At 30.6% G+C, this 19,062-nt stretch overlaps 2 protein-coding genes across 2 annotated transcripts in view; one reads left to right on the plus strand and one right to left on the minus strand.

The window, feature by feature from the left end:
- LOC125838465 (protein fluG-like) overlaps window positions 1-12,301 on the minus strand; it is a 32,879-nt gene extending 20,578 nt beyond the window's left edge. Inside the window, exons 1-8 of the mRNA XM_049517512.1 lie at window positions 12,134-12,301; window positions 9,450-9,701; window positions 8,470-8,563; window positions 8,296-8,406; window positions 8,115-8,220; window positions 7,875-8,031; window positions 7,692-7,787; window positions 4,122-4,170 (exon numbers count right to left, since the gene is read on the minus strand). Coding sequence (XP_049373469.1) covers window positions 4,122-4,170; window positions 7,692-7,787; window positions 7,875-8,031; window positions 8,115-8,220; window positions 8,296-8,406; window positions 8,470-8,563; window positions 9,450-9,701; window positions 12,134-12,301 — 1,033 coding nt within the window. The remainder of the gene's footprint in view (window positions 1-4,121; window positions 4,171-7,691; window positions 7,788-7,874; window positions 8,032-8,114; window positions 8,221-8,295; window positions 8,407-8,469; window positions 8,564-9,449; window positions 9,702-12,133) is intronic.
- Window positions 1-19,062, plus strand: part of LOC125838451 (transcription factor Pur-alpha 1) — a 631,298-nt gene that overhangs the window by 96,823 nt on the left and 515,413 nt on the right. The window lies entirely within an intron of this gene.

The following is a 19,062-nucleotide window of genomic DNA, read 5'->3' on the forward strand; positions in this document are numbered from 1 at the left end:
ATGGTCTTATACATTTGTATTCAAGACAATTCAAAGCAATTCAATAATTCTTCCAAAATCTTGCTTCTCATCTCTAGCTTCCTCTTCTTTAGTTGAGTCTCCCAATTTTAGTTAATGATTGCAGCATGGTTTGGGTACTCGGTTAGATATGAGTACAACTTTTCATTCTCAGACAGATGATCAGTCCGAGCGGACGATTCATGTGTTGGAGGACATGCTCCAAGCTTGTATGATTGATTTTGGTGCTAGATGGGATCAACATTTTCCCTTAGCAGAGTTTGTTTATAACAACAGTTATCATTCCAGTATTCAGATGGCCTATTTCGAGGCGTTGTATGACAGACGATGTAGATCTCCGATCGGATGGTTTGATTCAGCTGAGATGAACTCATTGGATACAGACATGCTTAGAGATTCTATGGAGCAGCTTCGTATGATTAAGGGTAGACTGTTGACAGCCCAGAGTTGAGACAAGAGTTATGCAGATCGGAGAGTTCGAATTCTAGTGTTCATGGAGGGTGATCATGTTTGGCTTCGAGTGTCGCCCATGAATGAGGTTTTGAGGTTCGGAAATACGGTCAAGGTTAGCCCTAGATTCATTATACCCTTTGAGATTTTGATTCATGTGGGAGAGGTGGCCTATATGTTGGCCTTGCCATCTAGTTCGTCAGATGTGCATCCCGTATTTCAAGTATTTATGCTTCAGAAGTATGTGTCGCATGAGTCCCATGTACTTTCTCTTAATTTGGTTTAGTTGGGTCCAAACTTATCCTTTGGGGAGGAGCTTATATCCATCTTGGATAGGCTTGTCTGGAAGCTTAGGACCAAAGAGACTGTTTCAGTGAAGGTGCAGTGGAAGCATCGTTCAGTCAGTGAGGTGACTTGGGAGGCAGAGTCAGATATACGTGCTAGATATCCTCAGTTTTTCAAAGCTTCAGGTACTTTATTTTGCTTTATCTTCAAGGACAAACATGATTTTTAGTGGTGAATAATGTAATGACTTGGTCGGTCATTTTTGGAAAGTTTAATAAATTTACCATTTTTCCCCTCCCAATATCGATCCCGAGTCTTTTTTGATCGAGTTTGAAAAGTTAGTTTTAAACTTTGAGTTAAAATTTGAAATTTTTGTAAGTTTTAAGATTGAAAGGCTTATATTGTTAAGAAAGTAATCTTTGGAGTCTTTTGGAGTTTGTCGAAATGGAATTTCATCGATTCAATTAATCCCAGAATGTGGAACCTCAGTTGTGAGAGTTGCGGTTCCATATTCCAAGTCTTTTTGAGGATTTGAGATCCTAAGTTGTGAATTTGTGAAAATTTAGCCTTTTGGTTGACTTTGGTCACCATTCGGGGTTCAGATGCTCGGATCGAAATTTCGAGAATTCCGTTGGATTCAAGTGATAATTTTAGGCCTATGTGAGGTTTTGATTGATTTTGAAGGTTCCACGCTTGGTTTAGCTTTTTTAGGGTTTCTTCTGGTTTTTCATGCATGTCGGGTCAAGGAGACCTTGGATTTATGTTTTGATGATTCCATTAAGTCCGGAACTTGGAGAATAATTGATATATGTATGTGGTTTGAGTGCACGTGGTTCTAAACGAAATCTGAGGGTCCTTTTGATGCTTTGAGAGTTGGTTGTATTTGTTGGTGTCTGCAAGCCTCGCTTTTGCAAAGATCGGTCACTTTTGTGACCTTCACAGAAGCGAGAGCCGCACTTTTTGCGAGGTTCACTTAAGCAAACCCTGGTCGCTTTTACGAGACCTGAGAAGGTTTTTGACCTACAAATTTCGAGGTTTAAGCCTTATCTTCCATTTTTGAGCTTGGGGAACCCTTGGAGGCAATTTGTGAAATGTTTTTTTGTGCTAAATTATTTGGGTAAGCTTTATTGGTCCTAAACCTTCATTTTCATTTTGTTATTTAGGAATTCTAGAATCATAATATGGGATTTGATTTGGATAATGACAAAGTTTATGCAATAACTTGAGTTTTAATCTAAAATGGTGATTTAGAAGTGGTTTTGATCCCTTTGTCGAAATGGTTTTCACTAATGAGTTCTTAAAGCCTTAAACATTGTTTTAAAGTATTGTTTTCTGAATTCAAACCTTCATTTTGAAATTGGGTTTTGTGTTGATTGACCCATTTTTCAAGAGAACTGATGTGGGTATTCTGGTTTCTAGTGAGTGATTGTGAATTCTTGGTGGTTATTGTGTGGCTTTGGAAGATTCGGAAGGGGAAGACTCAACTATTGAAGTGTCATTGTATTCTAGTATAATTTGTGTACCTCCTTTGTTGCTTCTGTGTTGGGAATAATGGGAATGAGGTGAAGGGTTTAATCATCCACTTGTTACATTTAAATGAATAAAAAGGGGTTGACATTAAAAAGGCTATGTGATGTTCATGATGATGTGAATTGTCTTATTGTGACCCTCATTGATTGATTGACTAAATTCTTGAAAGCATGAATGTAAACTTTAAATATATGATTTGTTGTCTCTCCTATGTGGTGTGATATTGCTTGTGTGCATTTATTGTTGAACACCGTGATGAGACATGTGATGAATTATCATACCGTGGTCTTTGCTGGTGAGTGTGATTATGCCGAGGTCATTTCCAGCAAGTGTTTATAAAGCCAATGGAAAATGGTATCGGCTAGTGATTTAATATAAAGTCAATGGGAATTGGTTCCGACTAGCAATATTGTGCTGGTGGGAAATGGTTCTAGCATGAAATTGATTATTTTGACTTGATGCATTTGATGCTTCTACATGATTTTCTTGTTAATTTTGATTGATGTACTTGTTGCGTATGACTGAACTACTTGACTTTGAGATTGACTTAATTGATTCGTTTGATTAATGATTTGTGACTATGTACTGCGGATATTGGGCCTTGTGAACTGTGTATGTAGAACTGTTGGGTTGGGCTGATTTCTGTGCAGGTTATAGTTTGAGGAGGTTCGATTGGAGTGTAAGGAGTATTTCATTTCTAGCTAGATTCCTTGTTTATTAGGTTGCCTACTGAGTGCCATGTTGTTGGTACTCAACCCTTGCTTCTACACTTGTGTAGGTTCTGAGCCCATACACGTGTGATCTCTTTCTCCTTCTTCTGATTTGAGGCTTGTCAAGGATTTGGGGAGGTAGCTGCATTTCACATTGGCGAATCCTCTTTTTCATTTTCTTTATACTTTTTTCTATTTGGGAAACAAAGATTGAGACTTATATTTATTTCTTAATTCTACAGTTTATGTATTTAGTGTCTTGTACACGTGACAACCAAATTTTGGAGTAGTGTTTAGAATGAATAAGTTTTCCGCATATGTCTTGTTCTTGATTTATATTTCTGTATTTCTTTCATTTTTGTTGTGTTGAGGCTAACTTTTCTTGGTGGGAATAGACAAGTGTCATCACGTCTATTTTTGGATCGTGACATAAATCATGAACATGGTCAATGCATTTTAAAAATAAAAAAAAGCTTCATAAACATTCAAGAAAAATTTAGTTCAATTTGTGGGATATTTACTATTAACCGACATAGACCACGTGAGCTATAACATGGAATCCGGTGTCTTGCTCTCACACCGAATAGAGATATCTTTACATGCCAAGGCAAGGACCTTAACTTCTAGATTAGGTTGATCCAATAGCTATGTCACTTAAAACAATCCTACAAGGGCACGTAGTTAGGAACAAGGAGATTGATACTAGACACCCGACATTTACTAATGGGAGAGCCTCCATCTCAATATCCTCTCGGTGCTATGTAAAATCCAACAGAATAGTCATAAACATATACATATCATCATACATGGAAAAACACAATTAAGTTACTCATCCAAGCTTAAAAATTCATAGAGTAGCTCCTTAGATCATGTTTGAGAAAATCTTTCACTAATCATGATTTCTTAGTGTGAGAAACCTTTCACAATTCATGCATATGTGAGAAAATCCTTTCACAATTAATTGATGCTTATCTTGAAGCAACCTTGATAATAAAACATTCATTTTCATAAAGCATGCATACTTTCATGTAAGGTCTGCTTATACTCTATCTCCTCAAACCCCACTTTTTTGGATTTCAGTGGGTTTGTTGTTGTTGTAATATTCAAGATAAGAATCTCAAGACATACCTAGGTAAAATGTTTCAGCAAATGCGATGCCACTACAGGTGATCATGACCTGTTGATATTTAAACATTACACGAGTAAATGCTCATTGTTTAAACAATGCAATAATAAAGGTGATGGAGAAGCACTACTAAAAAACGATGCTCCAAAAAGCGACGCCATTTGCCACGCTGTCTGTCGCTTTTTAATAAAAATAATTATTTTTTAAATTATTTTTCAAAAAGCGACGGATGGCATCTCTTAGTCCGTTGCTTTTTTTCGCGGATTTTTGTGCAAAATATATATATAATTAATAATTAATTGATTAATTATTTTTTTAAAGGAGCGACAGACAACATCTCTAAGCCTGTCGCTTTTTGGTCAACATGACTGGTCAAACATTTAAGAAAAGCGACGGACAACGTCTCTTAGTTCGTCGCTTTTTTGTCAAAATTTTGGTCAACTATTTTTTAAAAGAGACGTTGTCCGTCGCTTTTCTTAAAATATCTTTGACCCAGATCGGGACTCTCTTATTTTCTTCTCTCTCTCTCTTCTCTCTTCTTCTCTCTTCACTCTTATTCTCTCCCTTCTCTCTATCAATCTCCCTCAACCATATGCCGCCTCCACCTCCACCGTCGTCACTGCCCTTGCCCGTCGCCGTCCGTCACCGCCCGTCGCCCTCCATCACCACCCGTCACTGCCTCTCCTCTTTGTTAAGGTTGGTGTTTAGTTTTAGGTTTCTTTATTCAATTCTAGTGATTATAGTTGATTATTAGTTAGTATATTATTGTTTTAGTTTGTTGGGTTGTGTTATTGTTAATTTGATTTGATTATTGTTAGTTAGGTAGAGAATTGGAGATTTTTTATTTTAGGGTTTTCTTTTAAATTGGGCATTTTTAAATTGGGTATTGTAATTAGTGAATGAATTAGGATTTTTTTATTTTAGGACTAGTTTGAACTTGAGAATATGTAATTTGATTGTGAATTGAGATTTTTTTTTGAAATTTGATGGATATATTGTTAGTTAGTAAAGTGTTACTTTGAAGTTAGAAATTAGTAATTGAAGTGTATATGATGAATGTTTGAATGTCATGACTATATAGTGATGAATGTTTGAATGTCATGAATATATATTGATCGATGAGGTTTTTGTTTAATTAGAACTTGAATATATAACTAATTGTTGGATTATAAGTTTATATATAACTAGATATGAACTTGAATTTAGAACTTGAAGTTGACCTTGAACTTGGAACTTGAATATAACTAATTAATTCTTGGATTAGAAGTTTATATATAACTAATTTTAGAAATTGGATAGTAATTATTGAATTTAATTAGAACTTGAATTTTTGTAGGATTTTAGAACTTTAATTAGGTTGTGAACTTTAGAAATCTTGAATTATTGTATGATTTTAGAACTTTAGATTGTGAATTTTAGAAATCTTGAATTATTGTATGATTTTAGAACTTAAAGTTGTGAACTTTAGAGAACTTGAATTTTGTAGGATTTTAGAACTTTATAAGGTTGTGATCGTTAGAAATCTTGAATTATTGTAGGATTTTAGAACTTTAAGTTGTGAACTTTAGAGAACTTGAATTTTTGTAATATTTTAGAACTTTAGGTTGTGAAACGTTAGAAATCTTGAATTATTGTAGAATATTAGAACTTTAAGTTGTGAATTTTAGAGAACTTGAATTTTAGAACTTTAAGTTATGAACTTTAAAGAACTTGAATTATTGTAGGATTTTAGAATTTTAGGTTGTGAACTTTAGAAATCTTGAATTATTGTAGGATTTTAGAACTTAAAGTTATGAACTTTAGAGAACTTGAATTTTTGTAGGATTTTAGACTTTATAAGGTTGTGAGCGTTAGAAATCTTGAATTATTATAGGATTTTAGAACTTTAAGTTGTAAGCTTTAGAGAACTTGAATTTTTGTAGGATGTTAGAACTTTAAGTTGTGAACTTTAGAGAACTTGAATTTTTGTAGGATGTTAGAACTTTAAGTTGTGAACTTTAGAGAACTTGAATTTTTGTAGGAACTTTAGGTTATGAAACGTTAGAAATCTTGAATTATTGTAGAATTTTAAAACTTTAAGTTGTGAACTTTAGAGAACTTGAATTTTTGTAGGAACTTTAGGTTATGAAACGTTAGAAATCTTGAATTATTGTAGAATTTTAAAACTTTAAGTTGTGAACTTTAGAGAACTTGAATTATTGTAGGATTTTAGAACTTTAGGTTGTGAACTTTAGAAATCTTGAATTATTGTAGGATTTTAGAACTTAAATTTGTGAACTTTAGAAAACTTGAATTTTTGTAGAATTTTAGAACTTTATAAGGTTGTGAACGTTAGAAATCTTGAATTATTGTAGGATTTTAGAACTTTAAGTTGTGAACTTTAGAGAACTTGAAATTTTGTAGGATTTTAGAACTTTAGGTTGTGAAACGTTAGTAATCTTGAATTATAGTAGAATATTAGAACTTCAAGTTGTGAATTTTAGAGAACTTGATTTTTTGTAGGATTTTAGAATTTTAAGTTGTGAACTTTAGAGAACTTGAATTTTTGTAGGATTTTAGAGCTTTAGGTTAGAAATCTTGAATTATTGTAGGATTTTAGAACTTTAGATTGTGAACTTTAGAAATCTTGAATTATTGTGGAATTTTAGAACTTTAAGTTGTGAACTTTAGAAATCTTGAATTATTGTAGAATTTTAAACTTTAGGTTGTGAACTTTAGGAATCTTGATTTATAGAATTTATGAACTAATTATTAGGTTGAACTTTAGAAATCTTGATAAAATGTAGTCTTTATGAACAATTTGTAATTTTGAAACGAATTTTGGAAGACTTTATAAGTCTTTATATTGTGCTTTAGATATTTTGGAATGTTAATTTAAGTTTGTTGTTTTATATTTTGTGTAGCTTTATAATGTTTTGTGTTTGATTGAGGCTGAATTGAATTGAGTTGAATTGCTTTTGCAGGTGGGCAGCAAAAACTGCCAAAAAATTACAGAAAAAGTGACGGACAGGGTGGTTTTGTCCGTCGCTTTTCTGGATTTTATTTTTTTAAAACCCAGAAAAGCGACGGACAGGGTCCTTTAGTCCGTCACTTTTTTTAATTTTATTTTTTTTAAAACCCATAAAAGCGACGGATAGGGTCTTTTAGTTCGTTGTTTTTCTGAATTTTTCAAAATTTTATTTCCAAAAAAGCGACGGATGGTGTCTCATTGTCCGTCGCTTTTCAAGATTCTAAAAAAAATTAAAAATTAATTAAAGCGACGGACTTCGTCTCTTTTTTAATTTTTTTTTTTTTTAAAAAAGCAACAGACGGCGTCGCATAAAAAAATATATTTTTTAACAAAAACAAAAGCGACGCAGTCCGTTGCTTTTGGAAAAGCGTCGAGCCAAAAAGTGACGAGATTGACTGCGTCACTTTTCCGTCACTTTTGGCCAAACAAGCGACGCAGTCCGTTGCTTTTTTTCGTCTCTTTTTGACAGTTTTTTAGTAGTGAAGAAGCTAATATAATAATTTGAAATCGGTTAGGTTTAATTGAAAAGATAGTATTTTGTATGCTGAAGTGCAGAAATAACCTTATTGATGGGAGCAAGGTCCAGAAGTTCCTTCACTGAGGACACCAACCCATGAAATTTAGGCTTAGGAATCCTCAACCCAAAATCAAGATAGACCTGTAAAGGAAACAAACAAAAATATAAGCTTGTTCACATATATGTGAAAAACTCTCCAATGTGGCATGTTGATAGAAAAGAACATACTTGAGGGTAGACTGAAGCAAGATATGAAGCTTCCTTTAAGAAAGGGAATGATGCATGTAAAAGCACTAATCGATTCTTAGTGAATCTCTTATCCTCAAGAAGATTGCGGAGATTAAGGGGATTCCCTGGCCTCAGATCCAAATCCTTCTCCTCCAAACTGTAATGAAAAATCTAGTCTTCAAGGACTGCGAATAATAATAACAATATAACATGTAACCAGAAAAATAGTCTTTTTTTCACCTTGTGTCTATCTGCATTGGCAAGTTAAAATTTTGAGCCACCTCCAAAGCATGCATAAAAATATAATCACTAAAGTTCTTGTTTGAGATTCTGACTGGCTTCCCCGCTGGAAATACAGAATCTATTATCAGAATTACTTGACAGTCATTTGCATAAGAACCCCAAATCTTGTAAGACTCACCGCATAAAATGTCATTCAGACCCTCCTCAGCCTCCCTTTGTGTGACTTTTGTATTAATTGCAAGGCCACAACGATGTGCAATAATACTTTTAAAGGCAACAACTTTAGCACCTTCTGTGTGCAACACTAAGGAACAACTTGCGAGATATTAACTCATTATAAATCAAAAGAAACATATATTGACTAAAACATTAAAGGATATGACTTCAGTTCCTTTAGTGAAAGTCTCCATAAATGAACTCAGTGTCCACGACTCCCCATTTGAACCCTGCAATAGAATATAAGAGGAGAAACACATTAACAAATCTAAGAAAGTAGATATAACAATGAGAAAAATATAATAGAGATATGAATGCTGAAAGAATGAGCTTTTCACTTACTTATGCCAATGATTCAAGTAATACACTTCATAAGGACTAGATGTAAATGTCCCATTATAACCATATAATCTGGGGATAAGTCCTAAATATTACGGGGAAGAAGAAGTGGGACACATAAGAGAGATAACAAAAAATGTTCATTCAATGTGACAAAACAAGAGTATAATCTGCTCTATATACAAAGTCTGATTAAGTGAGCAATTAGTTAATGTTAACTAGCTTATACAGTAGCTTCTTGCAAACAGGGGAAACTACCAAACCATCCTTCTATGTTACACCTTACTATATCCTCACCGTCGAGCTAGGAACTTTAAAAATGTATACAAGTCCTAGTCTGTAACTAATATATTCATGTTGAACAATGATGAGGACTTATATTAATATGTAAGCTGGTGGTTGATCCTTATGAAATGAAAATCCATTTTTATGTGTTAATTTCTTTCATGATAGACTGTGCAACTTTATTTTCAATCCCAATCTCCCCAAGTAATAATAATAACCATATCAATTTTGCAACTGTGCTGGTTATGCTTCTATAGTTAGCTTCTGTTGAACTTCCAGAAACTTATTAATCTATTTCTTGGATTTCCTGGATATAAGAGAACCTCCAAACTTAACTAACTATCCTGATACAGACTTGCTGGTAATAGGACAAGCAGCCCAATCAACATCACAGTATGTTGTAGTGGTAAATTAGGGCACACTTTTTAGGTGCGATTAAAGGTCTAATACATATGTAGTGTATCTCGTTTACTATATAAAATATTCCATTACCTTCTCAAGGATATTTTCAGCAGCATGCTCAACTTGTAGTATTCTACCAACTGTTGGTACAAGTCTTTCATGCCATTTGATGTCAAGTTTTTTGTCCAATTTAATTCCATCGTCAATAAGTAAGATAACAATTCTTGCAGCTTTAAAGCAAACTGCAGCACTCGCCTCTAACCCTAAGCATCGACGAGATTCCTCAACAGCATCCAAGGATAAGCTTGAGCCATACAGTTCACAAATTTCATTTAGATTCACCTGGAAGATACAGTTACTGATGTAAGAAGAATGACAAAGGGAGAAAATGATACTGTGTAAGAACAGATCCATGATTAATAAGTAAATATTTCAAATGAGAAGAACACCATCGGCTTGTCCTTAGCCAGACATCATGAATGAAGTAACAATTTATAATACAAGCACACTCCTAAATAAGATTTGTGGAGGGAACTTTTATTTTTGTTTTATCCCTATGTTATTCTCATAAATAGTACATGTGGAGAAGTACAACATAGAAGCCAAGACTCATATCACATTTACATAATTGAAATGTACAATAAGGAAATAATTGTTGCCTGAAAAATCAAAGAGTCATGTTCGATACGCATCCCGAGGAAGGCACACAAAAGATGCTTTTTTTTGTAAATAAAATGTGAAATATTACCTCACCAACCAAATATGTACAACCTAAGGAGCCTCTAGTGTTCTCGGCCACCTTGTAAGAAGGGTAGCTCAAACCACTAGATATCAGAAACCTAACATCTAATTACATAAGATTCAATATCAACTCCTGAAATCTATTTACTTTCTTTAATTTGTGCATTGTAACATGTATATTCTTTCATGTATTTCCTTCTGTATTTGTGTAATAACAAACTAAGGTTGTATACTCGTGGGCTTAATTTTTTTTGTTATTCCTCGACTGCCATGTGTAGTAGATATATCATTGCCCTTCATTCAAATGCTACTATCTCCATTTGGAATTCATGTTTCCACCTTCTTGTCTTGATCAATTTGAGTGTGTTACATACTCCTGTGCAATGTATTTTTATCCCTAGCTAGGCAGCTAGCTACTCAATCTGTTTCTGACTGCTTATACCCATCCACATTTTGCGAATAGGTGCAGTTGTGTCTCTTTGATCCTAGTCGTCCTCATCACAAAGGCACCATATGTTAGTATTAGTGGGAATATTCTGTATTACTAACCTCTCCTTCGGAAGTAGTCTTTCTTTGTAGGCAAGCCAAAAACTCACTTAAAAGTAGGTTTGACCCACTTTTAATCCAATTCAAATACCCTCTAACTATTGTTCAAATACAGTATTCAAATGAGGATATTAAAATACCAACTAGACTAATGTATACAAAGCAGCAAACCACAACAAATTCTCAATAATAACAATAACAATCCAATAGAAAGTTGTACAATAACAACAAAAGGAAAACATAAACACTAAACAAAACAAATCAAAGAAAACAAGAGAAGAGAGCATAGAGATTTTCTCTTCTTTTTTTTCAATTGTATCAAGTGTGTACTCCCCTCCGTCCCAATTTATGTGAGGTACTTTGATTCGACACGAAGTTTAAAAAAGAAAGGAAGACTTTTAAAACTTGTGGTCCAAAATGAATAATAGAAATTTGTGTGGCTGTAAATCATTTCATTAAGGATAAAATAAACATTTTATAGTTAAATTGTTACTTAATATTGAAATGTGTCATTCTTTTTTGGAGGAAAGTAAGTAACATAAATTGAGACAGAGGGAGTATAATATTGTGTCAAATGTCACTATTTATAGGATATGATTGAGGAGCATCAAGAATTGTCATGAATATGACAAGTAATCCATTTGAGATCATTGATGAGGATGAGAGGTGTGATTAAAAATCATAATGCATATAATTAGTGAGAGTTACATATATTCACATAATGAAGAGTTATTGATAGTACAATTTATGTAATATATACTTCACATTAATACAAATATTTATATATCAAAAAAGTATAATATAAGTTTGTATTATTTTTTTCTTTTTTATGAAGGACAAACGTAAACATACATGTTTCCAATTGGAAGATGAACAAAATAAATAATTCATTGATTTGCTCCAACATGAAATTACACAAAAATACATATTCAAGAGACTTTATGATGGTTGATTCATATACTTATATAATAATTTACTATTCAATATCTAATTTATTGAATAATTTATAACATTTAAATTTAATGTAGAAGCATTTATTAAATAATTTATAACATATAAATTTAATATAGGGATAAAACGATAATCTAATGTTTATCTTACATTCTTTCCACTTTAAAGTTATATTTGTTGTATTCCTGACTGAATTTATACTATACTAATATTAAATTCTTAAAAGTGGAGATGGTAAGAACAAAATGCCAAGATGCTCTTTCTCTTGGCATGTTTCATTTTGACTATCTTCTCAAAAAAACTTTGTGCATTAGTGTTAGTCCTATCAATTTAGTCACTTTACCAATGGAAATTATGCATTGATAGGCTTGGAAGAAAGAGAATATGATAAATTTCATTTTTTTTAGTTTTGCATGTCAGGAAGCTTGTTTCATAGAATTATATATATTTATTTATTTTTGGTCGGACTTGTATAATTAATAACTAGTCCACATTTTTGTACTTAACAAAATCATGTTAGATGAAGCTGGTTGTACTTTGAAGTCGGTGGAATTAGGGAAATCAGATGCAGTTTTGCCTCCTACAGATTGAGAGAAGCAGCTAAGGAAAGGGAGAGTGGAGTCCAGCGCCACAATGTTGTGTGCATGATCATCCACCATTTCTACGCTCTCCACTGATCTTTTAAGCTCTTCAAAATTCTCCATATTTTGTTCTCCCTTACCAATTTCACATCTCTATCCTATACACTCTTTCCAAATTCACCACCTTAATATTATTGGAATGACCATAAAAATCGTTCCACTAGTACACTTATGTCTCTCTAGATCCAAAAGATCTGTATGAGCCTTTTGCTGATTGACATGTGGAGCTAATGTATCCCATTATTATTTATTATACAATATTTTTTTCCCTATATCCTTCTCCCCCTCTCTCATTTTTTTTAAATATTAAAAGCCCAAAAAGGGCTAAGATATACTCCCACAAATGAACTTTGACCAACATTTTAAAATATATATTTGAATTATATTTCTATTAGAAAAATTGTCATTTATTTTATTTTTCATATAATTCTCGAATATCTAAAATATAATTTTAAAATTTCAAATTAACCTAATTTAATTTAGTTTTGATAATAAATCAAACTGATTTTCGAGAAAAAAAACGTGACAACTATTTTGAAAGAGAGAAAATATAAAATGGAACCAAGAGTTATTTACAAAAAAAAGGTCCAACTTATACAAAACTTGACCCAAAATCAAAAGCGTAAAACAAAGGCCCATATGAAATGATTCGGGTCCAACAGGAAAGGAATAAATATCTGGAATATTTAGAAATAACCATTACCATTGATGGCTATGGACAGGGGCGGATCTACTAAGACCCGTGGGGTGCCACGCCACCCACAAGTTTCGATGGAAACTCTATTTATATATAGGTATTTATATACGCCATATGTATAAATAATAAATGTTCCACCCAATAAACAAAAGTGTTCTCTTGTGCCAGTGGTAGGTGATCAAATTTTTGTGTCTAAGTTCGCGGGATCGAACCCCACTAACAGCTTTTTGTTTAAATTTATTTTTCAACTGCAGCCAACCATTTCTTTTTTTGTTTTTTTTTTTACTGCAGCGTTTCTTTTTTAACAACCTACAAGGAACATTCTCTTTTGTTTTTTTTTGTTTTTTTTTACTTGTTAACTTATTATTAAGTATTAATCAATTTTAAAAAATAATAAAAAAATTAAGTATTAATCAATAATTAGTTTTAAACTAATTTATTTAACTTTTTTACTTTTCTTTTATTTGTTTAAACATAAAGAATTTTTTTTTATTTTCTCTTCACTATTGAAACCCTGGCTGTTCCTTTAAACTTTTCAACAACAAAAATCTGCCATTAATCAAAGCTTTAGTCTTCTGCCTTCAGTCCATCGCCTAATCCCTCTCACCCATCCGTCCATAAGACAAATAATTCTATATGAATCTAAAGTTGATTTAATCTGAGTCTACGCGAATTCAAAATTTGAAGATTTTGGTGCATCAATACTTCTTAATTTAGATAGTTAGCAAAACTTTTACTACAATTAACGAATAATGTAGTATTTTCTTGGTCACTAATGGCTCAAATATGATCTCTAAGCTAAAATAAAAATAAAAATAATGAAATAGGGCACTAGCTAGATTTGAATTGTATTCTCGCAAGTGGTTCCTCTGGCTTGTACCCAACTACACAAGGGCACCCCTACGCTTCTTATAGGTGCAATGTTGATTATACGTTTCTCAAGCACGTTTTTTTGAAGTTAACGGGTGCACCCCTATCAAATCATGTGGGTCCGCCTCTGCTTGGCACCCAGTGCCTCGAAATCCTAGATCGCCTCTAGCTATGGAGATCGAAATTTCTATTATATAGAAGAGTCATGGAAGGACGACCATTGCTATGAAGAGTTGTACAATGAGCAATACAAATTGTACTATGTACTTAGCCTTGTCTTATTCTCTCACCAATAGCCTCTAAACGTGTGTAACAATATGGACCATTTTTTGTATATCATTACAATTTTACTATCTATTATAAATTTTAAATGCTTAATCATTATCAACTTCATTCGTATTTTGTGCACCCCATTTATTATTCAATCTTCACTATATTTTTTAGATGCTCTATATTTAGTCCTCACAATTTAAAATCAAGTTAGATTTTTCAATAGTACAATTTTTAAAATGTTTTTAACTATATAAATCATTTAGATTTTTCAATAGTACAATTTTCAAAATGTTTTTAACTATATAAATCATTTTTTTGGTAATTTTAGAACTCAAACGTTCAAAAGAAATTTAAACGGTAAAATGTAATTTTTATTACTCCCGTCATTCTTAAATACTTATCATAATTTTCTTTTTGAAAGTCAAACAATGCAAATTTTGATAAATTACCAATTAATTTTCAATACTACTATTCTCTTGTCTCAAATAAGAAGGGGGAATTAATTTCTTTTTCAACAAATTATCTCATTTTTAAAATATTAATAAATTTCATGAACAAACTATACGGACAAATTTAAATTTCAAAAATATTTTATATGTAGCTGTAATTCATAAAAAGAAAAAGATTATTAAAAGATTTATCAATTGAATCTACACAGAAAACTTACAAACATAACTTATGCTTTGAAACTACATGTAATATCTCTCATTAGAGACATAAATGACACAAATACTTTTAAGTATGAATCATCTCACCATGATCAAAAACTTTAAAACAAATTTTCATCATACTAAAAAAGTAAAAATATTATTACAAAAAAAGTATTTTTATCTTTAAGATAGACAAAACAAATGTAATATTACCCAAAGTTTTGTTAATTTGTTATAAACAAATTTTTTTTTGAATGAAACTGTAGTTGTGCGAGTTAGATATAGTATTTTAATATTATTTAAATAAAATAAATTTATGACTTGGCTTTATATATTAATAATCCATTAAACTTGTCACTAAATTTCATGTTGATACTCAAACTACGGCTTGTTCAGATGGAGCATCTAATCACTTCACATATTTTTTGTTCAAATTTTGAAAATAATAACTATGTATGCGTGATTACAAATGCTTATTAGATAGTTATGTTAACTACATAAACATGTCATCTCAGTTAATTATACCAACGTCCACCCAATTAGAACATGCTTGAGGTTTGCCCTTTTTCATATGAGTCGAATACATAAAATTAAAGAAGATGACATATTTTATATATATCCAACATATATTTGTCATTTAATTTTGATGTTAATGTCTAACATAATGTTTAAATGAATATTAGATTACATATTCTTTTAATATTAGTCACGATAACTTATATAAGTCATAAGTTATTTTTAAATTTTATAGAAATAAAAAAAAAGCACTTCAAAGTCTAATGCCCATTATTACTCTTTAATTTATTTATGTAAAAATATTGAAAATCAATTTATTGTTTAAGAATATGATTGATTACGTATAAATATAATTTAAGACTGTAATTTTGGACCCGTTAACGGGCCTTTTCATATCTAGTATTTAGGAATAAATCTCCAAAAGATCGTCCCTTGTCCGTGACCTCTGCTCCACTACCATGGTTGTTGAACTTCAAAGATCAACATTGATGGCAATGGAGATCGAAAAAAAGGTAAAGATCCGACACCCGAATCATTTATCAGAACTCTCCTGATAAAAGAACCTTCAAAGAATATTAATACCACACATCAGATAGAGAAAAAATTACAAGTTAATCAACATGTAGAAATTTTCATTCTTCAATGGGAAAATGCTAAAAGTTGTAAAATTTACTGTACCTGCAAAATCAAAAGGTCGGTTAGTAAAATAGTTGGTGATAACATCCAAGTACACAAATCAATTACAAAAGATGTACACAAGCATCATTAGATATAATTACACAACTTAGAGTCAGAGTCAAATCACAGAGAATAAGAATGATTTTGAATGATTTTGCCCCAATTAGTGTAAGGTTCACTATTTGTTTGCAATCAAGGTAAATAAAATTGAGGGGGAGGGTTGTGATGAACTAGATTATCAAACACGTGCAATCAAATTACTTGTAATAATCTAAATCAAACATCAAATTTAACAGACCTAAGAATATGTTAGTTTGAGTATAATTGAGGCAATTGAGAGATATATGTCACGATCATCGCAATCTATCTATATATCTATCTATATATAATAGGAGAAAAAAAAACGCCACATGTCAGCACCAGAATTAATCTCAACATTTATGTATTAAAAAGGTCTTCTTTTTTTTTTTTTTTTTTTTAAAAAGATCATTTTAAAAAAAAATAGACATATATTAGCAATCACTAAAAATTTGCATCTTTCGATTCGTAAAAAAATGATACACATATTAGCAATTACTAAAAAATTGCATCTTTCGATTCTTAAAAAATTTATTTTAAATTATTTTTAAAATGTAATTTTTCAATTAATACCAACTGTCAACACCCAAAAATTGGGATTTATATTTTTTTAAAATAAATAAACTTTTTCACGAACATATATATTCTTGGATATTCAATTAGTTTAAACTTTTTACTTAAACTATACATTTTTATATTCTTTTACTTTAACTGTGTCAAACATAAAATTAACTTCACAAATTATATATTTTTTTTGCATAATAAAATACTAATATCATTTTAAAAAATATCAAAATTTTAAGAAAATTGTATTATTTTTAACGTAACAGTTTCAATAGTTTCAAAAAAAAGTTATATTATTATGTAATTACATTTATCTTTTTAGTTTTGATTACGAAAAATACAATAATGAATTGCTCAAATATAGGTAAGCGATTAAGAATTCTCTTCTTCCTTTTTGAAACTCCATAGTTCAAATTATTTAATTACTTAACCGAAATTTGACAAAAATATAATAAAATTACAAACTCAGAAATAATTTTAAAAAGAAAATTAAAAAGTAATCTCCGTTTGCAATTTATTAAAACAAATAATCTACAATTATTTTTATAAAGTTTGCAAAATTTATGAATTAATAAAATCTAAAAATAAAAAATAAAAACTTACAACACTAAAAAGAGACAAGGTTTTACAAAAAATAATGCAAAATAAAATAAAAATAGCGTAATTATTATGTAATTACATTTATCTTTTTGGTTTTGATTACGAAAATATAATAATGAATTGCTAAAATATAGGTAACTGATTAAGAATTTTCTTCTTTCTTTTTAAAACTCCATAGTTCAAATTATTTAATTACTTAACTGAAATTTTACAAATATTTAATAAAATTACCAACTCACAAATAATTTTAAAACGAAAATTAAAAGGAATCTCCCCCATTTGCAATTTATTAAAACAAATAATCTACAATTATTTTTTATAAAGTTTGCAAAATTTATGAATTAATAAAATTAATAAAATCTGAAAATAAAAATAAAAACTTACAACACTAAAAAGAGACAAGGTTTTACAAAAAATAATACAAAATAAAATAAAACATAACGTAACTCCTTCCTAAGTTCCCTTTTTACTTCATTTTTGAAAATGGTAGTTATCCAAAATATCCAAACGGGTAAGTTTTTGAATGTTGAGTAACTAATTTAAATGTCAAGTTTTAAAAGATAAATAATTAATTTTATCCCTAGAAAACAGCTAACCGCATAACACACACATTTAAATAACAAAAATCATTCTTAACTCCACTTACATTTTCCTAAAAATTTACTAATTTCAGAATTTCTTATCCTCTTATATTTATTCAACTACTTAAACATGGTAACATTTTTTCATTTTTGTATTGTTTTTTCGATCCTAACGATTTTTTTATGTATGTATCATTCGTTTGTGTCAATTATTCTTAAAGTGATGAGTAATACATATATAATGATGGTTGTATGGAGGTTATTAAGGTAGTAATTTGTAATTTGCATTATCATTATTGAGTTTGAATAGGCCTAGATAGTGATTGTGAAAGAATGAATATAGGTATCTTTTGGGGGATTCTACTTCTATTTGATAGATCTTTTGAAGAATTTACTAAGTCAGCAAAAAATGCTCTCAAATATGCATTCACCGGAGAACTATGTCTTTTTGTGGTAAAAAAATGTCTATTTTCATAATTATCATTATCATTATGTTTAAATTGTTTTGATTTATTGAAAAAATTAACTTGGAGTCGCTGTTAATATGCCTTACCAATTTCCTCTTGCATTTATTTCAATACATGTTTAATATAAGAACTCCAACCTCCTGACATTTGTATAGGGATTGTGCCTATTGCATGTATAATGTATGTACTTTTTCATACAATATAATTGGTATCAATGTTATGCTCCCGTTTATATTGTTCGTATATAGATTATAAATAATGCTTCATTTACTTATTTATATAATTTATTGACAGATTTTTAAAATATTTTCAAAGCTCTTTTAAAATATTAATTGATTTATGTTGCTGAGCCATAAGGTACTCTTCCTTATTATTATTTGTATAATTCTCCTTGAAATTTTGATGCACCAAAATATATTGAGTGATTTGTTTTTCTCTTTCTACTATATTTATTAATATGTTATTGACATTTCATTTGGTTTGTATAACACGAAGTGATAATAGATAAAATATAGTAAATGAATATTATGTCGAGTGTGGTGTTATCAGTGAGAAATTCAATACCAAGATAATCACCATCAATGGGAGTTTTAGCACCTAGATAGGTAAAAATTGAATAATTTTAATTGGAACTTGATTCTTTGAATTTTACGGAATTTTAAAGTCTCTAACACTAAATGATTTTAAATTTTACATTTTAATTAGTATAAAAGAGTGCTTGATATGTTGAGAAGGTGTCATAACTTGAAATCAATGACATGATTTGTTCCTTTGTTGATTTGGCTAAAGGAGAATCAAAACTATTAATTTTTTGTTGAGAATTTGCACTTTTCACATTTATTTTTATTTG

This window comes from Solanum verrucosum, unplaced genomic scaffold (genome assembly GCF_900185275.1).
Source record: "Solanum verrucosum unplaced genomic scaffold, falcon-dt-bn FXZP01000286.1, whole genome shotgun sequence".
NCBI lineage: Eukaryota > Viridiplantae > Streptophyta > Magnoliopsida > Solanales > Solanaceae > Solanum > Solanum verrucosum.